Genomic DNA, 23,148 nt, shown 5'->3' with positions numbered 1-23,148 from the left:
ACTGAGTATTCTTTCCCCTTGCTCACTGATTGAAATTTTGATGCCATAGTGAATAACTCACTCATTCAAATGTATTATTCCGTTGTTTTTATATTAACTAAAGCCGTTAAACCATTTGGACATCAGAAAATCCCCTGCAATAATCAAATATTCATTCACGTTCTATAGCAAAACAATCTAATAAATTTACATTTTTTTGAATTTGTATTCAAATGGAAGCAATTAGGACTTTTCACCTTACGCATTCAATAGGTCAATTGTTTCATATTCATATTTCAAAATATCTTCCAATAAAACAATAGGATTTGAATCTAAGCTGCTGTCATTTACCAAACGGAGTTCTAAATAGAATCATTCAATAACGATTCGCATTATCTATGACTGGTTGTGCGACACTTTTTGAATGAGAAATAATAAGAACATAACATATTTTTGTGTCTCTACATCTTTTTATTTCAGTGCCACTGTTGATGATAACAAAATATCGTGAGTAGTGTATCTAGCCAACCTTATGACTCTAATCCAGTTTCAAACGCCAGGAAAATACGTTTCACATCGAACTAACTAATTCTACTGCTGTGTTACAACAAACTAAAGACTGTAAAAGTTCTTGCAATCCTAACAGATGTCTCGTCCAATAAAATGTAACTATACGGTACAATAACATTTGTTTGATACATATCGTAAAAAAGGTTTTAGATGACTGTTCATTGAGTATGATCCATAGAATAGCGAGCTCCATCAATGGCCCACGCTTGATCTTGTAAAAACGGGAAAACATTCATGATTGGATTGTTTAAATAATAAACGCCCTATACTAAATCCATTTATGTCGCAATAATTGAAATTTGAATAAGTAAGAATAAATTAAAAAGATATAGTAATAGGAAATTATATCGCCTTGACCCGATCGACTCCCGACATACCAACAGAGTCGCAGTTTCATAGTTATTTTCGGTTTCACATGGCACGCACAACACAAATCAATTTCCTAATCAAAAGCACATTAAATCTGATTTGAGACGGTTCATTGACGCCTTTTACTCAATTTTTTCTTGATGTGGGAATAATACTGTAAAAATAAACTTATTTGTCCAATTTTTCGTAATAGTCAAATTGGGGCACAGTGCGAAATAATATCAATTTTATTTTTTATGGCTTCCTGACAAATAAAAATACGAATATTAATTTTTGTCAAATATAATTTCAAATGAAATCAGAATTTGGTCATGGCGGTAACATTTTCTAATGTAATCTGTTTAAAAACTATCAAAGTGGATTTATAATTTTCCATTTCATTCATAAACAGTGGTCAAAGTGAATAGAATATTAGTGTCATTCAATATTCAATAAGATATTGTAATTTGATTACCTTCAGCTTAATGTGTTTCTAATTGAGTTTTTCAAACGAGCCAAATTGTAATGAAATTATAGCAAAAATATTTGCATAAACAAATTATTATCGGCTATATTATTTATAGACGATCTTATACCTAGTTATATAAATATATATTAATGTTTTAAGAGAGGCTTGCGTGACATTTAGTACTTGCGTACCAACTTGGCAGTGCGTCATATCGACGTACTTTAACGTTTCTTCGTTTCCCTCACGTTTGTTCTGCGTCGCACGCGAACGGAATATCCCGACCATTACCATGATAATGCACTTTCATGTCTTAAATTCAGGCCTTTACAAAACCACACATAGCTCAATCGCCGCATCAAACTTTTGTTACAGATTATCTACGGATTATTTTTGCGCCTAACCAAAGTAGTGAATTCTAACAAGACAAATAACAAGTATAGTAAGTACTTGAATATGCGTAATTTAAATAATTTCGTGTGACAATCGTGATATTCATATCTTGATGAACATAATGGCTTATATTAGGTGTTAGGGTCTTATGTTTTTCACATGTAAGAAAATTGTATACTCTATAAATTCACCCAATTATTTTCTAATATTTCACTCGCATTAATATTTTCGTCGAATGTATCTTGTTCTTCACTGTATTTGAAAAGCATTGCTTTATTAGATTTTTGCATAGAGCTTCATTTATTTTGTAGCATACCAATTGCATCTTATACAGTTAAAGTAATCTACGATCTAACTCAAAATTAGCAAAATCAACAAACGAAAACACTGACTCAAAAATGCCATTCTGAAAATATACCCAAAACCGCCCCTGAATTGTTGTTTGTCATTGGTTTCGTTTCTGTTTGTATTGTTTAGGAGGCGGTTTCGCATTGCAACACTTTGCTGTATAAACTGTCATTTTCTTGTGTTTGCATTAACAATAAGAACGTAGGTGTCGACTGTTATTTTTATCGGATTCAAACACCACAACATAGCGTCTGTGAATGTGCTGATATAGCAGGCCCATCACTATCTTTCAGAGTATTTCATTTTTCTGCAGGCACAACGGAAATAAGGCAAATTATCTCAAACCATGACTATTTTGCACCCAGTCCCGTGTGCAAAATGCAGCTTTAAACGCCAACGACGTCATTAACATGGGACACGCTCAATTATATCTCCGCATTTCAAGTTAGAAGTTTGCGTATATATCAATTTCTTACGGATCAGCTTCAAGCCCGGACAAGGAACATTCATTTATTTAAATTTGAACAAGCGTAATGAAGCGATTCCCGGTTCAATTGCGGGATTTATTAGGGTAAGCGATAGCCACTGCAACACCGAAAGTCAGAGGGCGAACTCTGCATTCGAACCTCGAAGGTATGACTACTTTTGAGAGCGAATTGTCATTCCCCAAGCCTGATGGTAGTTCACGTAAATTTTTGCTAATTACTTCATTTGCTGTCATCCGCGCCCATGTATTTTAAACATAAGATGTGATAGATTCGCTGTCATCCGCGTCCGTGCATTTTAAGCATAAGATGGAAAGGACGAACCTGACGAGGCCGTGGTTCACTGTAGAATTAAACAGATTTTTTGGCTATTTTTTTCGGTTTAAATATTAAGGTTGTAACTAATTTTACAAAAACTAAAATTTTACTTTTTTCCAACAACTAGAGAGTAAATAAATTGCAATAATACCTGACTATTTGAACTTTTTCTCTCAGATTCGTTGATGATGAAGTTATTTTGTTCATGAGTGTTTTTGATCATAACGTCACCTACTCTACGAGAGTTACGCCTTCCCAAAGCGGGAGGTGAGGCAGGATGAGATGAGTCGTATCTTGAAATAAGTCTCAATAAATGTCTCCTGTCTGAGCTTGATGCAAGTTGTGACGGAGAATCACGAAAATAAGTTAACTTATTTGAATCTGCCCCAAGCTGGAAAAACGTAACGGTAATTATGAATGATAAAATAAGCAGGAAAGATGTATAATTGAAAATTGCAAATTTCTTTCTCGTGCACTAAAGCGCAATACTGTAAAATCGTTTCTCTAAACCCAGCAATACATACACCAACATTAAAGCAACATACTCTATCGATGGAATATTCCACAAATCGGAATCAATCAAAACACAGTCTGACAGCGCTATCTTTAACTCATACTATTTACACCCCTAAGCATAAAATATATGAAATCAAAACTAAATGCGTATCGAATTACCTCTAACAACACCTGAGTCGCTTCAACGTTCTTTTCTTGCACTGCGATGTACAGAGGGCTTTTCCCGCTTTTTGTATCCTAATAACAAAAGAGAAACAAAATGAAACGTGGTGTTTGGTGTTCCGAACGTTATAAAATGCACAGTTAATTTAACTAAAAACTAATCATGAAATAACAATTTCATGCAATTCTTCAAGTGAACAAAGAATAGTTGTCCTTGCACGAAACTTACGTGTTATAAAGGAAATATACGGGGTCGTAAATATTCAAAATGACATGATGACAAAAATGGAAAGATTCTAGTACAACGAATTTCAAGTAATTGAGCCATAATTGTTTTAATCATTGAATAAATATGATGCTGTGACTGTATTATCGTCCCAGTCACCTTACGCAATATTTAAATACGAGTGCTCGGTACACAAAACCTAAAATTTACTTCCGCCAAACCGGTTGCCTAAAAGCATTGTGTGCAAGTTTATGTACCGATGATGTGACAGTCATTAATAGGAAATGACTGCGACACATCAAACAGTACAGATTAAATAATTCTTTCTAGTGCTGACTGTACTTATGACTGATGGTCAAGTCTGTAAGCCATTGCAACTAGTGGGCGATGCGTAAATCAGGTTTTATGAAATTTCGATTTTGATTGGGTGCTTTATTAATCATAAAAATCATATTGTCAACCTTACAGCAGTTTTGCAAGTATTTTCTAGTGTCACGTGATATAATATTATGATATCGAATATCGAGCAAAATCCTGTCCGACGGTTGTAATGGAAAATTTACACTAAGTGTAACTTGTCGAATCGCATTCTGTTACTCATAACGTCCAGGAATTTCATAAATTTGACGCGCTAGCGATTACCGTTGGAAGATGTGGACTTCAGGATGGTTTAGTCAAAGTCTCTCTACTAAACCTTTCCTCGTGTCATGCATTTATTAACTACCAGCTCATCGGCCCCGAAAAAGGTTTTCAATGTATTTTTATCAAAGAAGCAACGAACGTTTGTGACATATGCCATATCTTGGCTCTGAACAAGGCAAAAGACAAGCACGCTCAGTTCTGTGTATGTCGTCTATTTGTGTATCTTATTAATTCTTTCATGACTGTTAAGATGCAATAAACTTGATTAACGTTTAATTAAGCGAGAGTCACAGTTGACATATACTTGATTGTGCATGAAAATATGGGAAACAGATGTTACTTTTTAACACTAATAGTTATATGATAGACGAAATACATGGTGTGCTTCATCAGTACAAATAGTTTTCGGGTATTCTACGTCAAAATTATATATGTACCACAATTTATATATAGGAAAATTGTGCTATGTAATCTTTACCTACTACAAAATGATATAACTTAGTTTGGTTTGACCAGATGTGCCATCTATGTAAGCGAGCGACATCGTTATACGCGAAAACGTTATACGCGAGTCGAGGATGGTATTTGAATTGGAATGGTTATTTAAAAAAATCTCAAACCTCACGCAGAATAATATTGGCAAACGGAAACATATTTCATCCAATATAGTGCCATATTGCATTTGGAAACGTTTTATCTTTTTATTGGAACCAAATGGAAGATTTTGAACCAATTTGAACGGTTTAACAGATAATCTGTCGGATTGAGCCGATGTCTACTGGTCCAAAAATTAGGATCATACAAACGGTAGCTTTGCATATGTAGCAGAAATATTTTGATGGTAAAACTGCATCCAATAATCTAAAAGGCAATCTTCTTATCCTATCTAGAGAACCTAGCAGTGAAAATATGCTAAACTAGTTTTTGTACATTTTGTGCTTCATTCAATATAATTCGTTTGCGGAATATTTTTATTGGTGTTGCTGACAAATAATGGCCAGTTGTTTACGTTTGCCTTTGAATATCTACATTTTCGTATAAGCGTGTTATAAAAATGCGGCATTCCACCACCCAAAACGTGTGTGACATCACGTATATGATGATAAGGTGTATCAAGTAAAATAAATTGGGACTTTAATGAACATTCTGGTATAATTAATTACCGAACATGTCATCTTATAAATCATCAAGATACATACATTCTATTATTTTGAAGCCAACCTAGCATCCAGTGTCTAGCCAGACATAATTTATATATTTCTTTACAGATGATAAATTGAACAAAATAACTAATGGTAAAAATACAAATATTATATGAGTATTCTTCTTAATACATTGCTAATATAATATACGTGAAAATACCATTTATGAGGTGATAGTATCGAAACAAAACCTTGCAATGGCTTGTAATTGTTTGCGGCTGTTATATCAGTAGCAAACGCGTCAATTTTACATAAAAACGTGCACCTTTCTAATAACTTATTTAAATACAAACGTATCAATCATAAGCGTCACAATGTGTGTGATGTTTGATTTCCTAGTAAAACGTCGGAAATCATCATCACTCGGCGGTTTTGACCGATATTGTTTTGGCGTCGAAGATAATTAACCTGTGTCCCAGAAAACGTGGTAAAAAACTCAGTAGGTACAAATTTTTCAGAGAATTAAGAGACACATTCGTGCATAGTAGAAGCAGTTTCAATGATTTTATGAATAATATACGCGGATACGTCCAATAAAGAGGGTAATTTTGCCAATTAGTGTCAGTTTTGTTTGAATTGTATAAATAATCACATTTATAGTTTGGAAACTACCGTGTCATTAAGTGAAACAAAGAGCAACATCTCCCCAAACAAACGATTTTCTATTATTAGAAAAATGGCAAGTGTCGGCACAGTTGAAATAAGTTAAAATTTGTAGTGTGCGGGCGGCCGATTCGGCTATATGAAAAGTTAGAAAAATGGATAGTTATACCTGGGAGTGAGCTGGGACGGATCGAAATGTCGAGTAGAAGGTCTCAAAAATTTCGTTTGCCACGTACGACAAGTATGGAATAAGTTTAGGACAAGAGCCTCAACGACATTTTTGAAAACCTGGAGAAGATGTACATTTTGAATTCAAAATTGACGTATTGCTTGTTCTGCTAATTCTTAATTGTTGTTGGAACAACAAAGCTCTCCTCACATCTACCATCTATTTTACGTGTATAAAAGTTTCCCGGACGTATGAACTCCAAAGTTTATCGATTTAAAAATATGCGACAACCACATGGATTTTTCAGTAAATAATTTCCTCAACAAAGGACGTGCATTGAAGCATGGTAGAGAGTGCAGTACGTCGTGTCCAAATACTTGCGAGTTGTTGACATGTTTTTTTCAATATCCTGATATCGAAATTTTAATATAATTAATCATAAATGACTGATACCGAGGTCTAATATTGTCAACATTTGTCGAAACTCACATAGGGCAAGGCGACAATGACCTTGTTTTTATGCCAAACAAAAAACAAACGCTCTCCGAAAATTTTGTAAATCTACATGAAAATACGAAATTCAAGGTCATTTTTTATATGATAAGTTAATCATTTAGAATCTCTGATTTGGCTGTTTACTCATTCCCCGCCACGCAATACTAAAACTCTGGAGCTAAAGGTATATTTTGAAAGGCCTTTTTTGTGGTCAATCGATAGAATACATGCATGCCCATATTCTAATCCCGATTTTGTATTATAGTTTACGGTCGATTAACGAAGTCTCTTTGCTGTATTAACATAATCAGCAATATCATCGTCACATTTCAATCATTCATACCATACATAGGGGCTTTCAGCTGTTTTATCATCAAAGTGATGATTTTGGAGAATAAATATTAAGTTATGCGTATTCAATTCATAGTGATTCACGTTAATATAATATATCTAATTAAAACAAAATTCTTTTCATTTCGTTGTTATCTCGTCGCACTTTGGGTTAGAAATTAGTTTCGACATTAGGTGAGTTTCCATGACCTCGGTATAAATAAATTTTGAAACAAATAAATCGAAATAAACTAAATCATATGGATGTCAAGTGTGGCTCATGCTTTAAATATAATTCTAATATACTGTTTTAACATGGTCGATAGAAAACTACAAAATAAAAAACATATGACTCAAATATTTGTTGTTTATCCAGGGAGTGCGCCTGAAACTTTATTACGTAGTCCCCTTCAGGTAACTTGCGAAGGTAATTTCGAATTATCAGAGTAATTTATTATCTGCGAAACAGCTCCACGAAAACCTCATCGACCAAGGGATTTTCCGTTGCGAAATTCCGAAGCAATGGTTGCTTATACTAGTAAGTATGAGCGGCTTTCATGGTCTATGTTGACAAGTTGAATTTTTTCCGCGTCAAACAAAAGCCGGCCAACTCTTTTCATTATTTGGTCTTGCCAGATCGCGAGTATGGAAAATGATTCATGCTAATTACTGAGTACGCGAGGGTCGTTCAGGTGTGACACAAACAGACATGCCATGATGAGTGTATTGTTTCCCTATCTAATTGCGTAGTGTTGTATGATCAAAATCGCGGAAGTAAACGAAACTAAATTTTCACTTTCACGGGCTATCAGAATTTTGTATGTCAATCACTCTTGTGTACAATAAGTTGTATGGCCCTGTGGTTGTGGCTATTCAATCCTAAATGTCAATATTTATGAGTAGCACACTTTTGGCATCATAGTTGATTTCTTCAAAGTCCAATTGTGTAGCGAAATCTCACACTCTGAGCAGGGGCACTCGATAAAAGATACCGACCAGCATATACAAATCTAAAACGATTCAATAGTCCTGCTGAACTTTACCATATATATATTCCGTAACGTTTAGTTTGATAAATGTTTTCTGAGGGAGTCTGACCTCGTTTAGTTATCTTCACTCTTGCTAAAGCATCCTTGCATTATTTGCATACGGATCCACCAGAACAAAAGAATGGAAGAAGGTAAAATAGTTAGTCTCGTAGAAACCCAATGGATATACAAATCTGATGGCAAAAATTTTAACACTCGAAGTGATTTGCAAAATATGTATATGAGTTCATATCAACAATAAGAATTTTTAATAGATATTCCTTTACGTTATGACTATTGCTGCAATGGAGAGGATGGTGCATGACGTCATTGGAAGCTGTAGCAGCATTTCAACTGCCGCCAGAACTGTACTCCCAAGACAGAAATTTAGTGTACCATATTCGAGTAATTATGGTGCTGATAACATATTGCGACTGATCGGTGTTTGCTAGTCAAAAAAGTAAACATAGATTGCCGACTTGACATGAGCGCTCCATATTTCGCATAAGGGAAATATTTCCCATAATGAATGTAAATAACGGGTGTGTCAGCAATCAGGTATTTCATTGAGCACCAACCAAGATATGTTGCTTGTAATGAACTTTCTTTACATTATTCCACGTTTGTTATTACATGAAAAAATTAATTAAATCATATTCTACTGTCCATTATCCAAGTGCCAATAGAATAAAAGATCATTCTACGCCGTTCCTCGGTAGGCTACATGTTGATACATATCATGCTACGCTGGTGACTGCATGCTCACGAAAACTATGATACTGACCAAGGCGCAATGAGGAAACTATTCAATTATTTTGACGGAAGCAAAATAAAAACTACGTTATGTAACTCACCGGTTGATCGATCTCGGCTCCGTGTGTAACAAGAAGTTTGATTGCTTCCGGCTTGTTGATTGACGACGCTATGTGCAAAGCAGAATATCCTGTGTTTCGATACAAAAATTGCTTAGTCAAGCAACATTTTATAATAATTGTCAAAAATTTCTGTTTAAAATATGAATAACAGGGGGGAGGGGATAATGATCTGTAAGGTAGATAGTGTTGCATTATTCGCTAGTCATTGCAATGTTACGTAATACTGTCAAATTGATCGAGAAACTGGATATCTCACTTCTGATTTCGGTCTAGTCTAGCTGACCAAAAATCTCTGCTGAACCACTGCAAATGATTTAAGGAGAGTAGTTCACTCAGGCCCCATGCTTCAGTAGAAAATATTAAATCAGCTTGGAAGCAAAGTACACCAGGTTTTGATTAAAACCGAATCCACGAAATTATAATAAGATTTCTGGTCTGTTCATAACCGACGACAAGTCAGCGTATGGCTGACTGTCTACTGCAAGGGGATGCGCCGTAATTGTTTGGGTGCCACAACATGCAATCAGAAAAGTTGCAAAGGCCGATGAATAAAACCTTTCCTTCTATCATTTAATTAAGGCAGAGCCCACTATCTCGCCCTCCACGTTCGTCTAATGTGATCCCAAGTCATTACTTTGCTACAACATGTAGATTAGCACAATATGGTACTCAAGGGAACTGAAGACTATTTCAGGAGTAGATACAACGCCAAAAGTAATCCAATTCTCACTTAGATTTGCATACGAGTCCATACGAATCATGATGTCCTTAAACACGCAACACACCTCATGTCCAACAAATTTACGGAAATGTTATCGAAATCAGTTCTCAAGATAAAGGGCCTGAAGGCCTACTTTAACTTTAGCCTTAAGTTTAGATAAAGTTATAAAAAAAAGACCTAAAATTGATTCAAACAGCCAATCTTCAAAATAAACTTTCGCTGGTGTGCTGCACTTAAGCCAATGCCTTAGGCTACCCGCAGTTGTCACTTTCGAATACTTTTCCAAAACCAAATGGTACGCTAACGAAATTTTTAGTAAATATTAATTATATTTTTGAGTCGTCTCGACTGAACAGTTTGATAATATTACAGCTAATCTTCCAAAAAAACAAAAGCCATGCACAGGTCATGTTCGAAAAATCACAATCAACACAGACACACTTATATTATGAATGATCTTGTATGAAAAGTAAAAATGCGTCATCTCGCAGTGGCGAACATATTCAAACTAGGATACTAAAAATAACGGCCGTATTTTTACAAATTGAAGTTAACCAAATGGATTTACAATTGATGGATGAAAAATTCTCTTTTTCAAATAATTTTTTTTTCATATAATAGGTCATTATTAAACTTGCTGTTTATTTTTGATTTTATCAAAAGATATCAAAGCAAATTCTCAATACATTCATTCCAAGCATTTTTTGCCCTTTGCAAGTTTCGTTTAGTTGTTTTCTTTTCCATCTAAGCTGGCCCAACAACTTTAAGTGATTTTTTGTTCAATTTTATTCTCATAATTTTGTTTTCAAAATTCTTTAAAGTATTTTAAGTAGCCTAGAGCGCTTATTCTTCAACATGTTGTGCTGGTATTATAATAATTATCTTCCGTTCCCGTTAATACCATGGTCCGAAAAATCAAAGGATCTTTAAAGGTCGCAATTATCAAAGGAATTGAGGCATCGTTTTCGTCATTCGAGATAGTTTCGATATTTTATTACTTTTTAAAGTAAAAAAAATGTGTCAGATAAGCAGAACTTTCTGTATCATGCGTAACATATTGAAGTGGTGCGACAACGACGTAAGGCTGGATTAATTAATTACAGCGAAAATTTATTAGAACTTACTTAGCGCATAAAGTAGAGTAATACGTTTTTCGCGACCAGATAGTACAAATTCAACTCCTTTCTCTCAAATCAATTGAAATTGACGATATCTACATGACGTTACTTCATTTAAATGGCATTGGTAATTCTATCAATTTCAAATTCTCTCCAATTATTACTAATACCAGCAGCTGCTGCTGGATTTCAAATACCAATCTTCTATTTGCTCGCACACTTGCTTCCTTTGTTGTCCTTTGCAATAATATAATCAAATGTTTAACTAACATATCTTAAAAATCATAACTCTTGAAAAGGGGCCTTTGCAGCAAACTACTATAATTTTGAAAAACAATTGTTTGAGAATTAGATTTTTAACACTTACATTAAACTAAGAGCTTCAATGAATGCTTATCAGCTTAGATTTCCCTCTTATGTCAAAACTTCCTCTCTACGTGTCGCGATAAAAAATCCTAATACGAATCTGTCACTACAGCTACATGCTGCTATTCGTCCCTTATTCACCGACGTTAATATTACAATGAATGCAATCCATTAAACATCCATATGGATTTATTGAAATCTCCCGGAATTTTAAAAAATGTTCTAAAGAGTGGTTGTGAACGTCCGCAGTATTTGTCGCAGATAATCTATTTCTATAATCAAATGAGGGAATTTCATAGAACAACGTCATTGTCATTCAACAATGTACGGTTTAAAATAACTTCCTTTTTATAGTTTCATGCGACAAACCCAGGACGGATAACCTGCGGGCGCTGCAGCGTAATTGGAAACAAACCTGAATGCGTTTGTATATTTTTAGAAATTAAAGGAGAAAGCTGTTGTTCACTACAATCTGGAATCTTTTACATTTTTGTCAGGAACTGATAACCCCAAAATACCATACATACGCAATAATAACAAATAATTATAGTACTCTCTTCTCCACACTCTTTCATTCGTATCTTGAATAAATAAAGTATTGTCGGGGTGTCATACAATATTAAGGAAATATATATATATTAAATCATTTAAAAACCACAATCACATAAAACAGAGGTTTTTAATATTTTCTGTTGAAGGAGCAATATTTCCAACAAACAAGTTCAAGTCAGAAATAGCAAGTATTGGATGTCTGGAAACCAACAATTGAGATCCAATCTGCACATATCTGAGAAGTCGGCCTGAGCTCTTTCCCTGGTTTCTCACTATTTTTTTAAACAAAAGGCCGAACAAGTATACCAATCTCACTGAAAGTCTTGATAGTCATTGGAATGTCTTTTAAGCACTAGAATCGGCGTGTATGCTTCCACTGATCGATAGCTATTACGAACACCCAACATAAAATATTCAATCAACAATATATGCAAATGACACTATAGGATTTATTTTTGGAGGCAAATATTGAGTAATATTCAAAAGTTACAGGAGGAATTTCCCTTTCAAGAATTGCTAATTCATAATTGGGCCAACGCTGAACTTATTGAAGCCCCATCGCAACTAGAGTTACAACATTATGTCGCATTAGAACGAAACTTGCAATTTTCAAAAGTTCCCAGCGGTAGCTTACTATTCCGCTTCATATTTCAAAAAATCAAAGATAACGACTGCAAATGAAAATGTAAAAACGGCCGCCTAATATTTACGGAATTTCTAAAATTTGACTGTATGCTTTGTGCAGGTATATGAGCAGTCGCTGAAGCACTGAACGAAGATATGGACAACCACTGAAGCGCCAAGAGCTACTGAGACTATGAAGAATTATCGCGCCGAATCACGCGTCATACTGAATGCAATTGACACAAAGCTAATATTACAAGTTTCCCTCGAAATTAACATAAGGATAATATAGTCACTTCCAAAATAATAGTTAATAATGGTTACTCACCTTTTATATTCTTTGCATTTATAACGTCGTCATCATCATTGAATAGATGACTCAAAATTAACCGCATGATGTCGCAGGACGGATCATCATGCTTTACGGCAAGGTGTATACTGGTGTTTCCATAACGATCTCCCCATTCAACTTTTACCGCTTTCGATTCCAATAAATTTTCGACTAATTTAGAATGGCCAGTTATGCAAGCCAGGTGAAGCGGTGTCTGTTAAACAATAATGTATTTTACTTTTTTATAAATGATTTGCGCAATAATAGGTCGTTCCTAATTATTTGCTCCATATGTTCTACCCCTTTGTAAATATTATTTACAGTGCTATAACATGATTTTACGCTTACGCGTTAGTTGTAAATTTATGTATTTACGACCAAAGTCGAGTTCTGGTTACAACACTTGTTTTGAACCATTTTGTAAATATTTTCAGTTATTTTTGTCGGCTGTTTGTGTTGTTGATGTATTTGAGCTATGTTTTGATTGAAAGACCGGAGTAAAGTTGTGTTGTAAATCACAAACGTGTATTACTGAAATCGTTTATTTCATGTATAATGATGTTTTAAAACCACTGATAACAGTATATCAATTAGCATTTGCCAGCAATAAATAGCTGAACAAAAACAGTTTTACAAATATATTGCGTTATTCCTCTCGTTAACTTTTTATAGTGTCTCAGTATATTTTGTGTAAAAAGTGCTTACAATTATGTTCTTCATTACGTTTCCTTATTTTGAGATACGTACAAGTTCGAGTTCAATAGCAATTGAGCTATCGCTTGGGAGAATCTTTTCCCCAAACAAATTAAGGATGTTACAAAGTTTCGAATCCTGACGAGTCTCGCCGATAACGTCGTCGAGTTTCGTTCCTTTTTTTTAACTAAACCATTTGCTATGAACGGGACACGGTAAAATATTTAATTCGTGACACTTCTCAATTGTTTATGTCTGCTTCGGCCAACAAAAAAGAATATGAACATAACAAAATTTATTACACCATATAAAATCAACAAAATTATGTTATTTGTTGTTGTTTTGCATTGGTTATTGTCAGCATAAATCTATTGGTTACAAAGGATCGCTTATTATTTCGAAACGAGTTGTGTGCGTCTGTTTGCCATGTCTGTATGTTAATGATATGTTAAACCATGTTTGTAATTCTTTGGCAATTATTAGAATGTACTTATATGCGGCCGTATAAAAAGAAAATCCAAGTCATATAATACGTCACGTTTATTGCGTATTATACGTCAAGTTTTCTTCGTCGTATCTCTGTGAACAACATTTTCTACAATTGCCAGGTGTAGGAATGGTTATTTATATGGTACCAATCACCAATTGAATGACTTCAGTAGAGGGCGACTGCCTTGTTTTACATTACAATTTTACGTGCAAACTTTAATATTGCTCAATGTACAATAATTCAAAATGTCATAGACTACAATTTGTTTTTGTACTTTTTTTTCTGGGAAATGCATGACTCAAAGACTTGAATTTTAGTAGTTTTGGTTTCATTGGGAAAGACAATACATTTACGTTTTGGTCATTGATATAGTGACATACAAATACAATTTGATTGATGATGTCTAGTATGTATTGGAAAACCCAAGTACAAAAATAGATCGGGTGAAAGTGTCATGGACTAGACTATTGAAAATAAATTTGAACTTATATTTAGAATATTAAATGTTTAAATGAATTGAAAATATCTCTGGCGCCATGGCTTGAAATAATTGGGCATTGTGGCATAATTTTTCCTTCATGTCATTCCATATCACTTAATATTTATGCAATTCAGCACCGTACAATTGACTGAACGTCTCAAGAGTGGTGGACGATCACCAATAATTCAAAATACAAGCGAGATTATCATGAACACGATTTAACGATTTACTAACAGCGTTTGTAAACCGTTTCCATTTGCAGTCACATGGTTTTGATTTCGTACCAATCCTTGCATTGCCTGTAAGTATATACCGTACCTTAGAGAGCGGATAGAATAAAAAACAGAGCCAGTTTGTAATCACAATATGGAATCGCATTTCTCGATTGCGATACTTGTAGGGATTATAATCATTATGGTATTTTTAAAGAATCTGAGTGAGAAATGTCAGTGCCAGGTCAAGAATTGTTGAATATCAGTAAGCCGATAGGTACGGCTCTGTTTCTTATCATTGAGCACGGAATTATTAAGAAGGAAAAAATTATTGTTCCTCGTTTCAGATTCAGAGCATTAAATTTTGAAAAATATTGACGTGAATTTACACAAACTCTGTCTAGATGGAAATGAATAATAAAGAAAAAGTAGGCTTTACTGACAGTGACATTGGACGAGGGGGCGTAATCACTTTCGAAATTTTCGGATGTGAATCATTATTTGTATTTTTTTTAAAATATTCATGCTCTAGGCTAGAGTTATATTATCAAGCAGTTTTAGCCTAGTAACAAGCCTTATTGCTAAATGACCATACTTGGGTTTGGGAAAAAATTGTGCATTATACACCGACAATAGGTTATGTTCTTTTTTTAATTTTTATTTAAAACTACTTTCATAATGGAAGATGATAAACATGTATTTATTTACCAAACAGTGTCAAAAATATGATTTTACTATTCTCTACGTCGGGAGTCGGCAAACTTTTGTCATTCGCGGGCCAAAATTAAAGGTTGCAAGTCATTGGCGGGCCGCACATATTTTTAGAAAGTTGAAAACCGAGGGAATGGCCAATGAATCACATTTTTTCACACAGATTTTAGTTACATTTCAAGCAGCGCGCGAAGACTGATCATTCGAATATTTTCTGCGCCACTAAACCATTTGCACTCAGCATCAACTTTTATACGATCTGTTGCCATTTGTTTAATTATAATCAATTTATAGGCTCATTAAACGAGTGATTGTGAATTATACACTCGTTAGGTTATAATATAATTTAGTATCTCAAAACAAATTCTGTTACGTGAAGAATATAATCGTCAATACAGTTGTTTTGTTAATATAATTCATTGGAGCTTCACGGGCCGAATTATATTGTTCCGCGGGCAGGATCTGGCCCGCGGGTCGTCGTTTGCGGACCCCTGCTCTACAGAACTATGATTCGTCACATGTGCCAAGAAAAACGATATTAAAATAACCTCATGTTAACGTAACGTCTAGTCGCTGTTTTTCTGCGATGCAGCGTAGGGTCTTTCCCATTGCTACAGTGGCATAATGTGAAGCGTGGTCCGAAAGGTGGACCTACTGGATGTTTTATAAACAAGATTGCTCTAAACCTAACCAAGTTGGGTCCTACCATTTTTATTAAATATATATATATATATAACATAAGTAGAGTTTGTGTTTTTGTAAGATATATATATATATATATACCACTTTCTAAGCAGAACAAAACTCTGCAACTTATGATTGGATACATAAAAATAAATAAAAGTAACATTTTCGCCACGTTGGTCAGGATAGAAACTGTTAAACTGTTTGGTATTCGAACATTTCTAATTAATTTTAGTCGTATTACGAAGCTGATGTAGCGTGCTATAACCTCAACACGAGTTATTTTTAATGGCTGTGTTCTATTATCTCTATTGCGAAACGTATATGGAAAATGGAACTAAATTTAGCATTTTTTTTAGTATATTTCATAACAATTTATTTCCTAAATTTTTCATTGAATTATAAACAAGCATTATTAAACCGAGAAAGCGAAAATTAACGATTATCCTAAATTTAATAATATTAACAAGAAATGCTTTATCACTACATGAATTAATACCAAAATAATTCCCGACCATATGTACATCAAAAAACTCACTTGTTTCTTAAGGGCGGCGTATAAGCCTTGTCAGCAAAAAGCTATACCTGCGTGATAATTACGTGCGATAGTATCTATTTTACTTTCCTCGTATTACGACATAAAGCAGAAAGCGCTGATAAAGAAATTCCTTCGTTGAAGAAATTAAAATTACATCCTGTAGTAACATCGTTCGTTACGAACAAGTACCATACATAAATCTTTTTTGACTATAAGGATTAAAACGGCGTGTTACGATCTCTATTACTATGCGAGTTTAGTTCTTGTTGGTCGATATAGCGAGCTGCTGGACAATACTGAAGATTAAAACGTAAATCACAAGCAAGCAAGGTCATAACAGTCTCAAGAACATAACTATAAAAAAATATCCGAGTTCCATACCATTCAAAATGCATGCGTTGTAATGCATTGTAATATTTTTCCGCTCATATTTTGAAAGCATTCATTATGTTACGTGAGCCTAATCGTGTACTTTTTACTGGGCCCGAATTGTCGTCCATGAATATGCTATTCCATCTCCATTGGCGGTAACAAAAATTGAGCAATGCTAGTACAATTTTCGTTTACGTGTCATGAACCCGTATGGCATTGTATTTCCATTATATTAACAAAATACTGTGGTTATGGGTATCGTCATTTGAGATATCGATACGAAAGTTTCGACTCCTATTCAAATATGGAGAAAATATCAGGAAATGTTAGCGTAGCGTTTCGGTGAAAACTGTGTTCAGCAAAAAATTATAAAATACTAACCGCACTGATTTCATCATTTTTCTGTTCATTATTATATTAGATCTCAACGTTGGGATTATTTTTTTTAATTATGTCACATAATTTTAAAATTTTCCATACAAATATAGTGACGTCTCGTTAGTCGATATCGTAGGGCCAGAGAAATGAGAGGCCACATCCATAACATGTAATAAGTGGTCGAGAATGTACCTTATAAACATCAATACTGTCAAAGTTAGGCCCAAAGGTTAGGCATAAGTCAATAAATACATGCCGGTAATAACTACAGCATGTTCTCCGTAACGTATAGTATATTCCGTGTAAAATCCAGTGGTGAGATTCAAAAATTTCACGAACGGGTTCTCTTTCCTCGTTTCAGAAAATGAATGTGACTCATGGGTTTAGAACGGGTTCCCTGACGACCACGACATTCCAATAAGGGGTCGACCACTTGAATCCTACCACGGGTGAAATCTCAACGTCGTACGTTAAGTTAGGGTGGGCTAAGATGATTATTGAATACCGAAATAGTATTTAAACATTTATACTCAAAACCAAGCATATTGCATTTGGAATGATTCAATGACAAGCTATCCCCATGCCTGACCAGGAATAGAATCCTGGTGAATAACCCTGTTTCCTATATGCGTACACTTATGGGTACTTACATGGGTCTTATCGGCTATATTTTATCGCAATAAATATCAACAACTTATTTCTTTGAAGACAAATTTGAATGAATCGAGAATTCAGCCCGATTATTGCCGTAGAAATGATACTTGTTGGATTCCATTACGTAAACTGTTGACGCCAAAATATTCATACTTTGTTTAAGGCTACAACAGAAATATAAAAGATCAGTAGCAAATATGCTAAACACCGCTTACTTGCATCAAATTGTTTCTAATATCAAGTTCAATTCCTTGGGCTGCTAGAAGACGACAAAGGTAAATACAAAGATTGATATCGTCACGGATAATGGCCAGATGTATAGCCCTAGAAAAATATAGAAACGTAAATTAGTTAGCATATTGACTACTACGAGAGTATGGCATGTAGAACGTTTTTTATGAAAATTTGAACCAAGCTAGAAATAGAGATGGATCATCAATATCAGGAAGGAATTGGGAGAAAAGCAATAATGGGTAGCAAAGAAAATAAACAGGTAAAATGCATTTTTTACGTCGGCGATGTTTTTATTATCAATTACGTCCATTCTTTTTAAATGTCGTTCTAAAATGCCGTAACTTGTTTCACTTGACTTTAGTCCGAATCGCTAATATATTTCACCGGTTAACATCGAACAATCCGCATGGTGGCTTTAAGCACAGAATGAAGAAGGCGCGTTGATTAGGTTATAGCGCCAACATTTGGATGGCGTATATAGTACCGCATCAATCAAGGATTGAAAGCAATTGTAAAACTTCATACTTCATACATATATTAAGAAATCATTAGTTTGTTCAAAGCGATATAAAACCAGACCAGACCGAAGGAAGCCATGAAAACAATTTAAAGAGAAAGAACTCAACGTAGTCTTTTTAGCTTATACGCAATCACACTCAATTTGACTCAGAGTTCCATTATGATATTTTTTAACAGTATGCAAATAAATAAGTTCAGACTTCAGACCGACGCGTATTTCTCGCAGAATACAATATTTTCGGTAAGAATTTTCAAATCATAAAATCTTTCTTCCCTTCATTTTCATTGCAATAATGATACACTTTGACAATTTTGTTCAATTTATTACGAGGATCTGGGATACAAAAAATAAATAAAAAGATTTTCGACAGTATTCCCTTAAAACCGCAAGAGATGACACAGTCTGTAACTTCAAATCTGTTACTCAGAACACTTCAATTCGGTTATGAAACTTTCAATAGATAGATATTTGGCAACTCATTGCTAAGTGATGTACATCGACATCTGATATGGCTGTATTAGATCCACTCCAATAATTACGACAAATATTGCGCGCAAAAGCGAGAGACAGGTAGGCTAGTGCAAAGTGACTATAACTATATGTTATAGTCACTTTGGGCTAGTGTATAGGCGCTTTACACAGATATATATACGTGCAATTCCACCTTTATTTCCTATATTTATTAATTGTAAATACACTAGAAAAACCAGTTATTTTATATACATCTCGTAGCTAACTATCTTCGACGGGTGAAGGTTGATAAAATTGATTCTGCTAGTGGATGCGAACCCAAATGCTTTACGATTTGATTAGTATATATATATATCCAACGGGGAAACTAGATTCACTCTATGGGTCACTATGATTTGTCTACAGCTCATCGCAAACAGTTGGCAGGTGGTAGATTTGATTAATGGTATAAACCAGCGGTTCCAAACTGGCGCCAAGTGCGCCGCGAAAATTAACAGAATTGTATAAACATAATTAACATAAATAAAATATGATTGAATATTTTACATGTTGTATTTATTATAAAATGTTTTATTGTATCTTTTTTTAAATGCGGTTTATATAAATTAATAAATTTATTTTACCTTTTTTTACGTACATATAGAGACATACACTAATTGCTACAATTTCACGAGCTGCTGTTTATTCATCTACTGAACCGAGTTTAGCGAATATGAGTGGTTTGTTTAGAATTTCAAAGGTAAATCAGGCAGGGATGAAGAAGAATAGTTGATCTTTCGCATTTATTCCTTAGAGCTACATGTCTACAAACTATGCAAAAGGCATATAGTATACTATATAGTATACGATCACAAAATTGAGATATATTTAAAAGCAGCATTTTGTTTCGTGAAAGTACACCGTGAGTTTTTTCCCTATAATTTGGCGCTGCACGAAGAAAAATTTGGGAATCGCTGGTATAAACACATTAACTAGTATTTCCCATTAACTAGTATGTACGAAATGAAAAGTAAAGACAGAACTTTTTAGAAATCACGAAAGTCTACTCGAAACTATATAAGAATGTCAGAAAAATGTTGTTTTGTGACACCGCGAAACGTATGGTACGTGTAAAAAGTCTGGACTTTTACGTTCTTTCACTTTATACATTCGACCAAGTTCAGCCTATAAAACATCTAGTAAATTTTTCACATTCACGTTTGTCTCTTTACTACTCTGTGTGAATGACTTCGCTTTCCATCGTTGATTAGAGTCATGTAAAGCACTTTCTCTCAGAATTACGTTGATGTGAAATGGCAAGTATATATAAATATATTACGTCCGTGGTTCCCAACCGTTGTCGTTAAACTCCTCCCTTCGCCTATTCTGGAACTATTTATTTCTCCCTCATTATGCACAAAAGTAACCTCATTAATTTAATCTTTCATGAATCCTCAGCTATAGTGTTATGCACAAGTCGCTCTCAGGTGGTAATAATGTGTGCATAAAGAGGAATTATAAGAATAATAATTGACTAAAAAATACTAATATTACTATGGGAAATACAACGCAAAATTTCCTCACAGTTGGAAAACTTGTACTATTTTTTTTTCTCAAATTTTAGTGGTGAGCAAGATTGATAAGACGGCTCTCGATCGGTACTATTTCGCTCTCGTTGTTAATTATTAATTTCATTTTGTCGGAAAGTTTAGTTTTGGTGGTCAGTTGGCGTGACATTAGAAATACAAGTTCAGTCATCTTAACAACCGAAAGTACAGATTCTACTCTGTACTTTCAAAAATGGGATAAATTAGTAAACATTGGCAAGTACGTGATAAGCGTTATTACCCCTATTATGCCGCCACAAGCAACAACCTTCGCTTTCATTATAAACTTCAATATTCACGAATCAAACAGTAATACAACTCACGTATCTCCGTCTTCGTTGGGAATTAATGTCCAGTGAATTAAGTCATCTTTTGTTTCTTGTAACGCTGACGTCAATGCTTTGATTTTATGCGTCTCTTCAACTTCAGAAGACATAGTTTTCTCATTTCACGATCTTACGTAAACTATAAGGAATGTGTAGACATGGCGCAATTTGTCAAGTACAATTATACGATAAGAAAAAAATATATAGCCAGTGAAATAGCAATTCTGAGTCAACTGAAGACTATTGTATATTTCAATCTAGTGCGGAAAATTTTAAGTTCTTTTTGTACGTATAAAAGAAGATAGACTTGCTTATAACCCGAACTTACTCAACCCTGTGCTAAAGAATCCCAGAATACATATTTATTTATATATATATAATTATATATATGCTGTTGACAGTCAAACTGGGGCAGAAAACTATATTCTTCCGACCCTGACTAAATCCTAAAAAAGTCAAATATATATTATATATAGTAGACTAATATTTTCAACAAATTTCGCTACAAAATTCGTATGTTCGACAACTAAAATTTCCCCAAAAAAATAAAATTTCAACTATAGGCGTCATTTACTGACGGAAAAACGAAACACAGAACTACTTTTGCCATGTCTATGTAGCCTCAAGCCTCAATTTCTATGCCTTATACAATCACCCTTGTACTTGAAATCGTATGAAACGAGAAATATTCTGCCTGATACAAACACCGACCCCGAGGCTATGTAAATTTCTATCGCACGATCGAATGCAAAGTGTTCGACCTTCTATTATGTGTCGAAAAAATCTCGTTTTTCTATTAACGCCAAATATAATAATTTCTGCAATATAATCTAGAATAAAATATTCAAATTTTGACACATAATAAACAGTTGTCGTGCTCTCATTGTGGTTTTTAATGTATCGATTCTAAACGTTAATCAAAAGTTACGGCACATTAGTCGGCCCAAATTCATATTACCTGTTGAATTTATAAAATCGGCTCAAAATTTCGATTATTCGGCGTATCTCACAAAGACGGTGACTTACTATGATTAAAGAAATGACGCTATATATCGACGGCAATGAATAGATAGATGAGTGCTTGGAGAGTTACTCGAAAACTGTATCCATGCTATCACCTATTTTAGAAATTTACAGATATGAAAAAATTGCGGTTTGAATGACTAATAATATATTTGGTGGTGTGTAATATCAATACGGCAGCATGATAACCGCCCCACGACAGTGGTTCTCAAACGCCAGTCCGCGTCAACCTTCTTGCGGGTCCGCCAAATATATTCCATACATATATTATTGATGGCCTGCCCATTTATTTAGTGAGTTTTACCTCATATTGATGCGTAAACCAAACATGGTCAGAGGGTCCTACGCCCATTTTAAGTTCTGAACGGCTGGATACCATTGTCACAGATTTGGTTGTCGCATTATATTAGAAAGTATATCCTGAGATAGGTGACAAATCCATTAAATTACTGCTGATGTTTCGTACAACTTGCTTATTTGAGAAGAGCATTTTATCGAGACCAAATCGTGTGAAAGTCAACGCTCTACCTCGCCTTGCAGAAACTTTATTGGAATCGCGTTTGACACCCCTGATATCTGAAAGACAGAAGCAAATTTCTCATCAAATTGAATTGTTTTGTGAGTTTTGTGTGTTTGAAATTCTGGTTTAATTTTAAAGGTTCAACGGTCCACAGCATCAGTTTTGAAATTTTACTGGTCCGCAAACTAAAAAGAGGTTGCGAACCATTGTAATTGAGGCTATTCAGATGGCGGTTGAGGCATTATACTCATCCCGTTTTCTAACCAGCTACCACCCGAGACAACGGCGTCTGCGACTAACTGACAAAAAACTTTTTTACCACTTTCAGCAAGATAAAACGACTCATGGTAATGAATCGGAGATGGGTATTTTGTATAGATTGAAATCT

At 34.5% G+C, this 23,148-nt stretch overlaps 1 protein-coding gene across 3 annotated transcripts in view; it reads right to left on the bottom strand.

The window, feature by feature from the left end:
• Positions 1-21,369, bottom strand: part of LOC120325934 (uncharacterized) — a 33,139-nt gene extending 11,770 nt beyond the window's left edge. For 2 of the 3 annotated variants that reach the window (XM_039392118.2, XM_039392120.2), the window contains exons 1-6: positions 21,215-21,369; positions 18,296-18,404; positions 12,865-13,081; positions 9,135-9,223; positions 3,583-3,660; positions 3,059-3,298 (exon numbers count right to left, since the gene is read on the bottom strand). In XM_039392118.2, coding sequence (XP_039248052.2) covers positions 3,059-3,298; positions 3,583-3,660; positions 9,135-9,223; positions 12,865-13,081; positions 18,296-18,404; positions 21,215-21,327 — 846 coding nt within the window. In that variant the 5' untranslated portion in view covers positions 21,328-21,369. The remainder of the gene's footprint in view (positions 1-3,058; positions 3,299-3,582; positions 3,661-9,134; positions 9,224-12,864; positions 13,082-18,295; positions 18,405-21,214) is intronic. The other variant, XM_039392119.2, reaches the window with a different exon arrangement.
• Between the last annotated feature and the right edge of the window lie 1,779 nt (positions 21,370-23,148).

This window comes from Styela clava, chromosome 4 (genome assembly GCF_964204865.1).
Source record: "Styela clava chromosome 4, kaStyClav1.hap1.2, whole genome shotgun sequence".
NCBI classification, from domain to species: domain Eukaryota; kingdom Metazoa; phylum Chordata; class Ascidiacea; order Stolidobranchia; family Styelidae; genus Styela; species Styela clava.
This window is presented reverse-complemented; position numbering and strand designations above follow the sequence as displayed.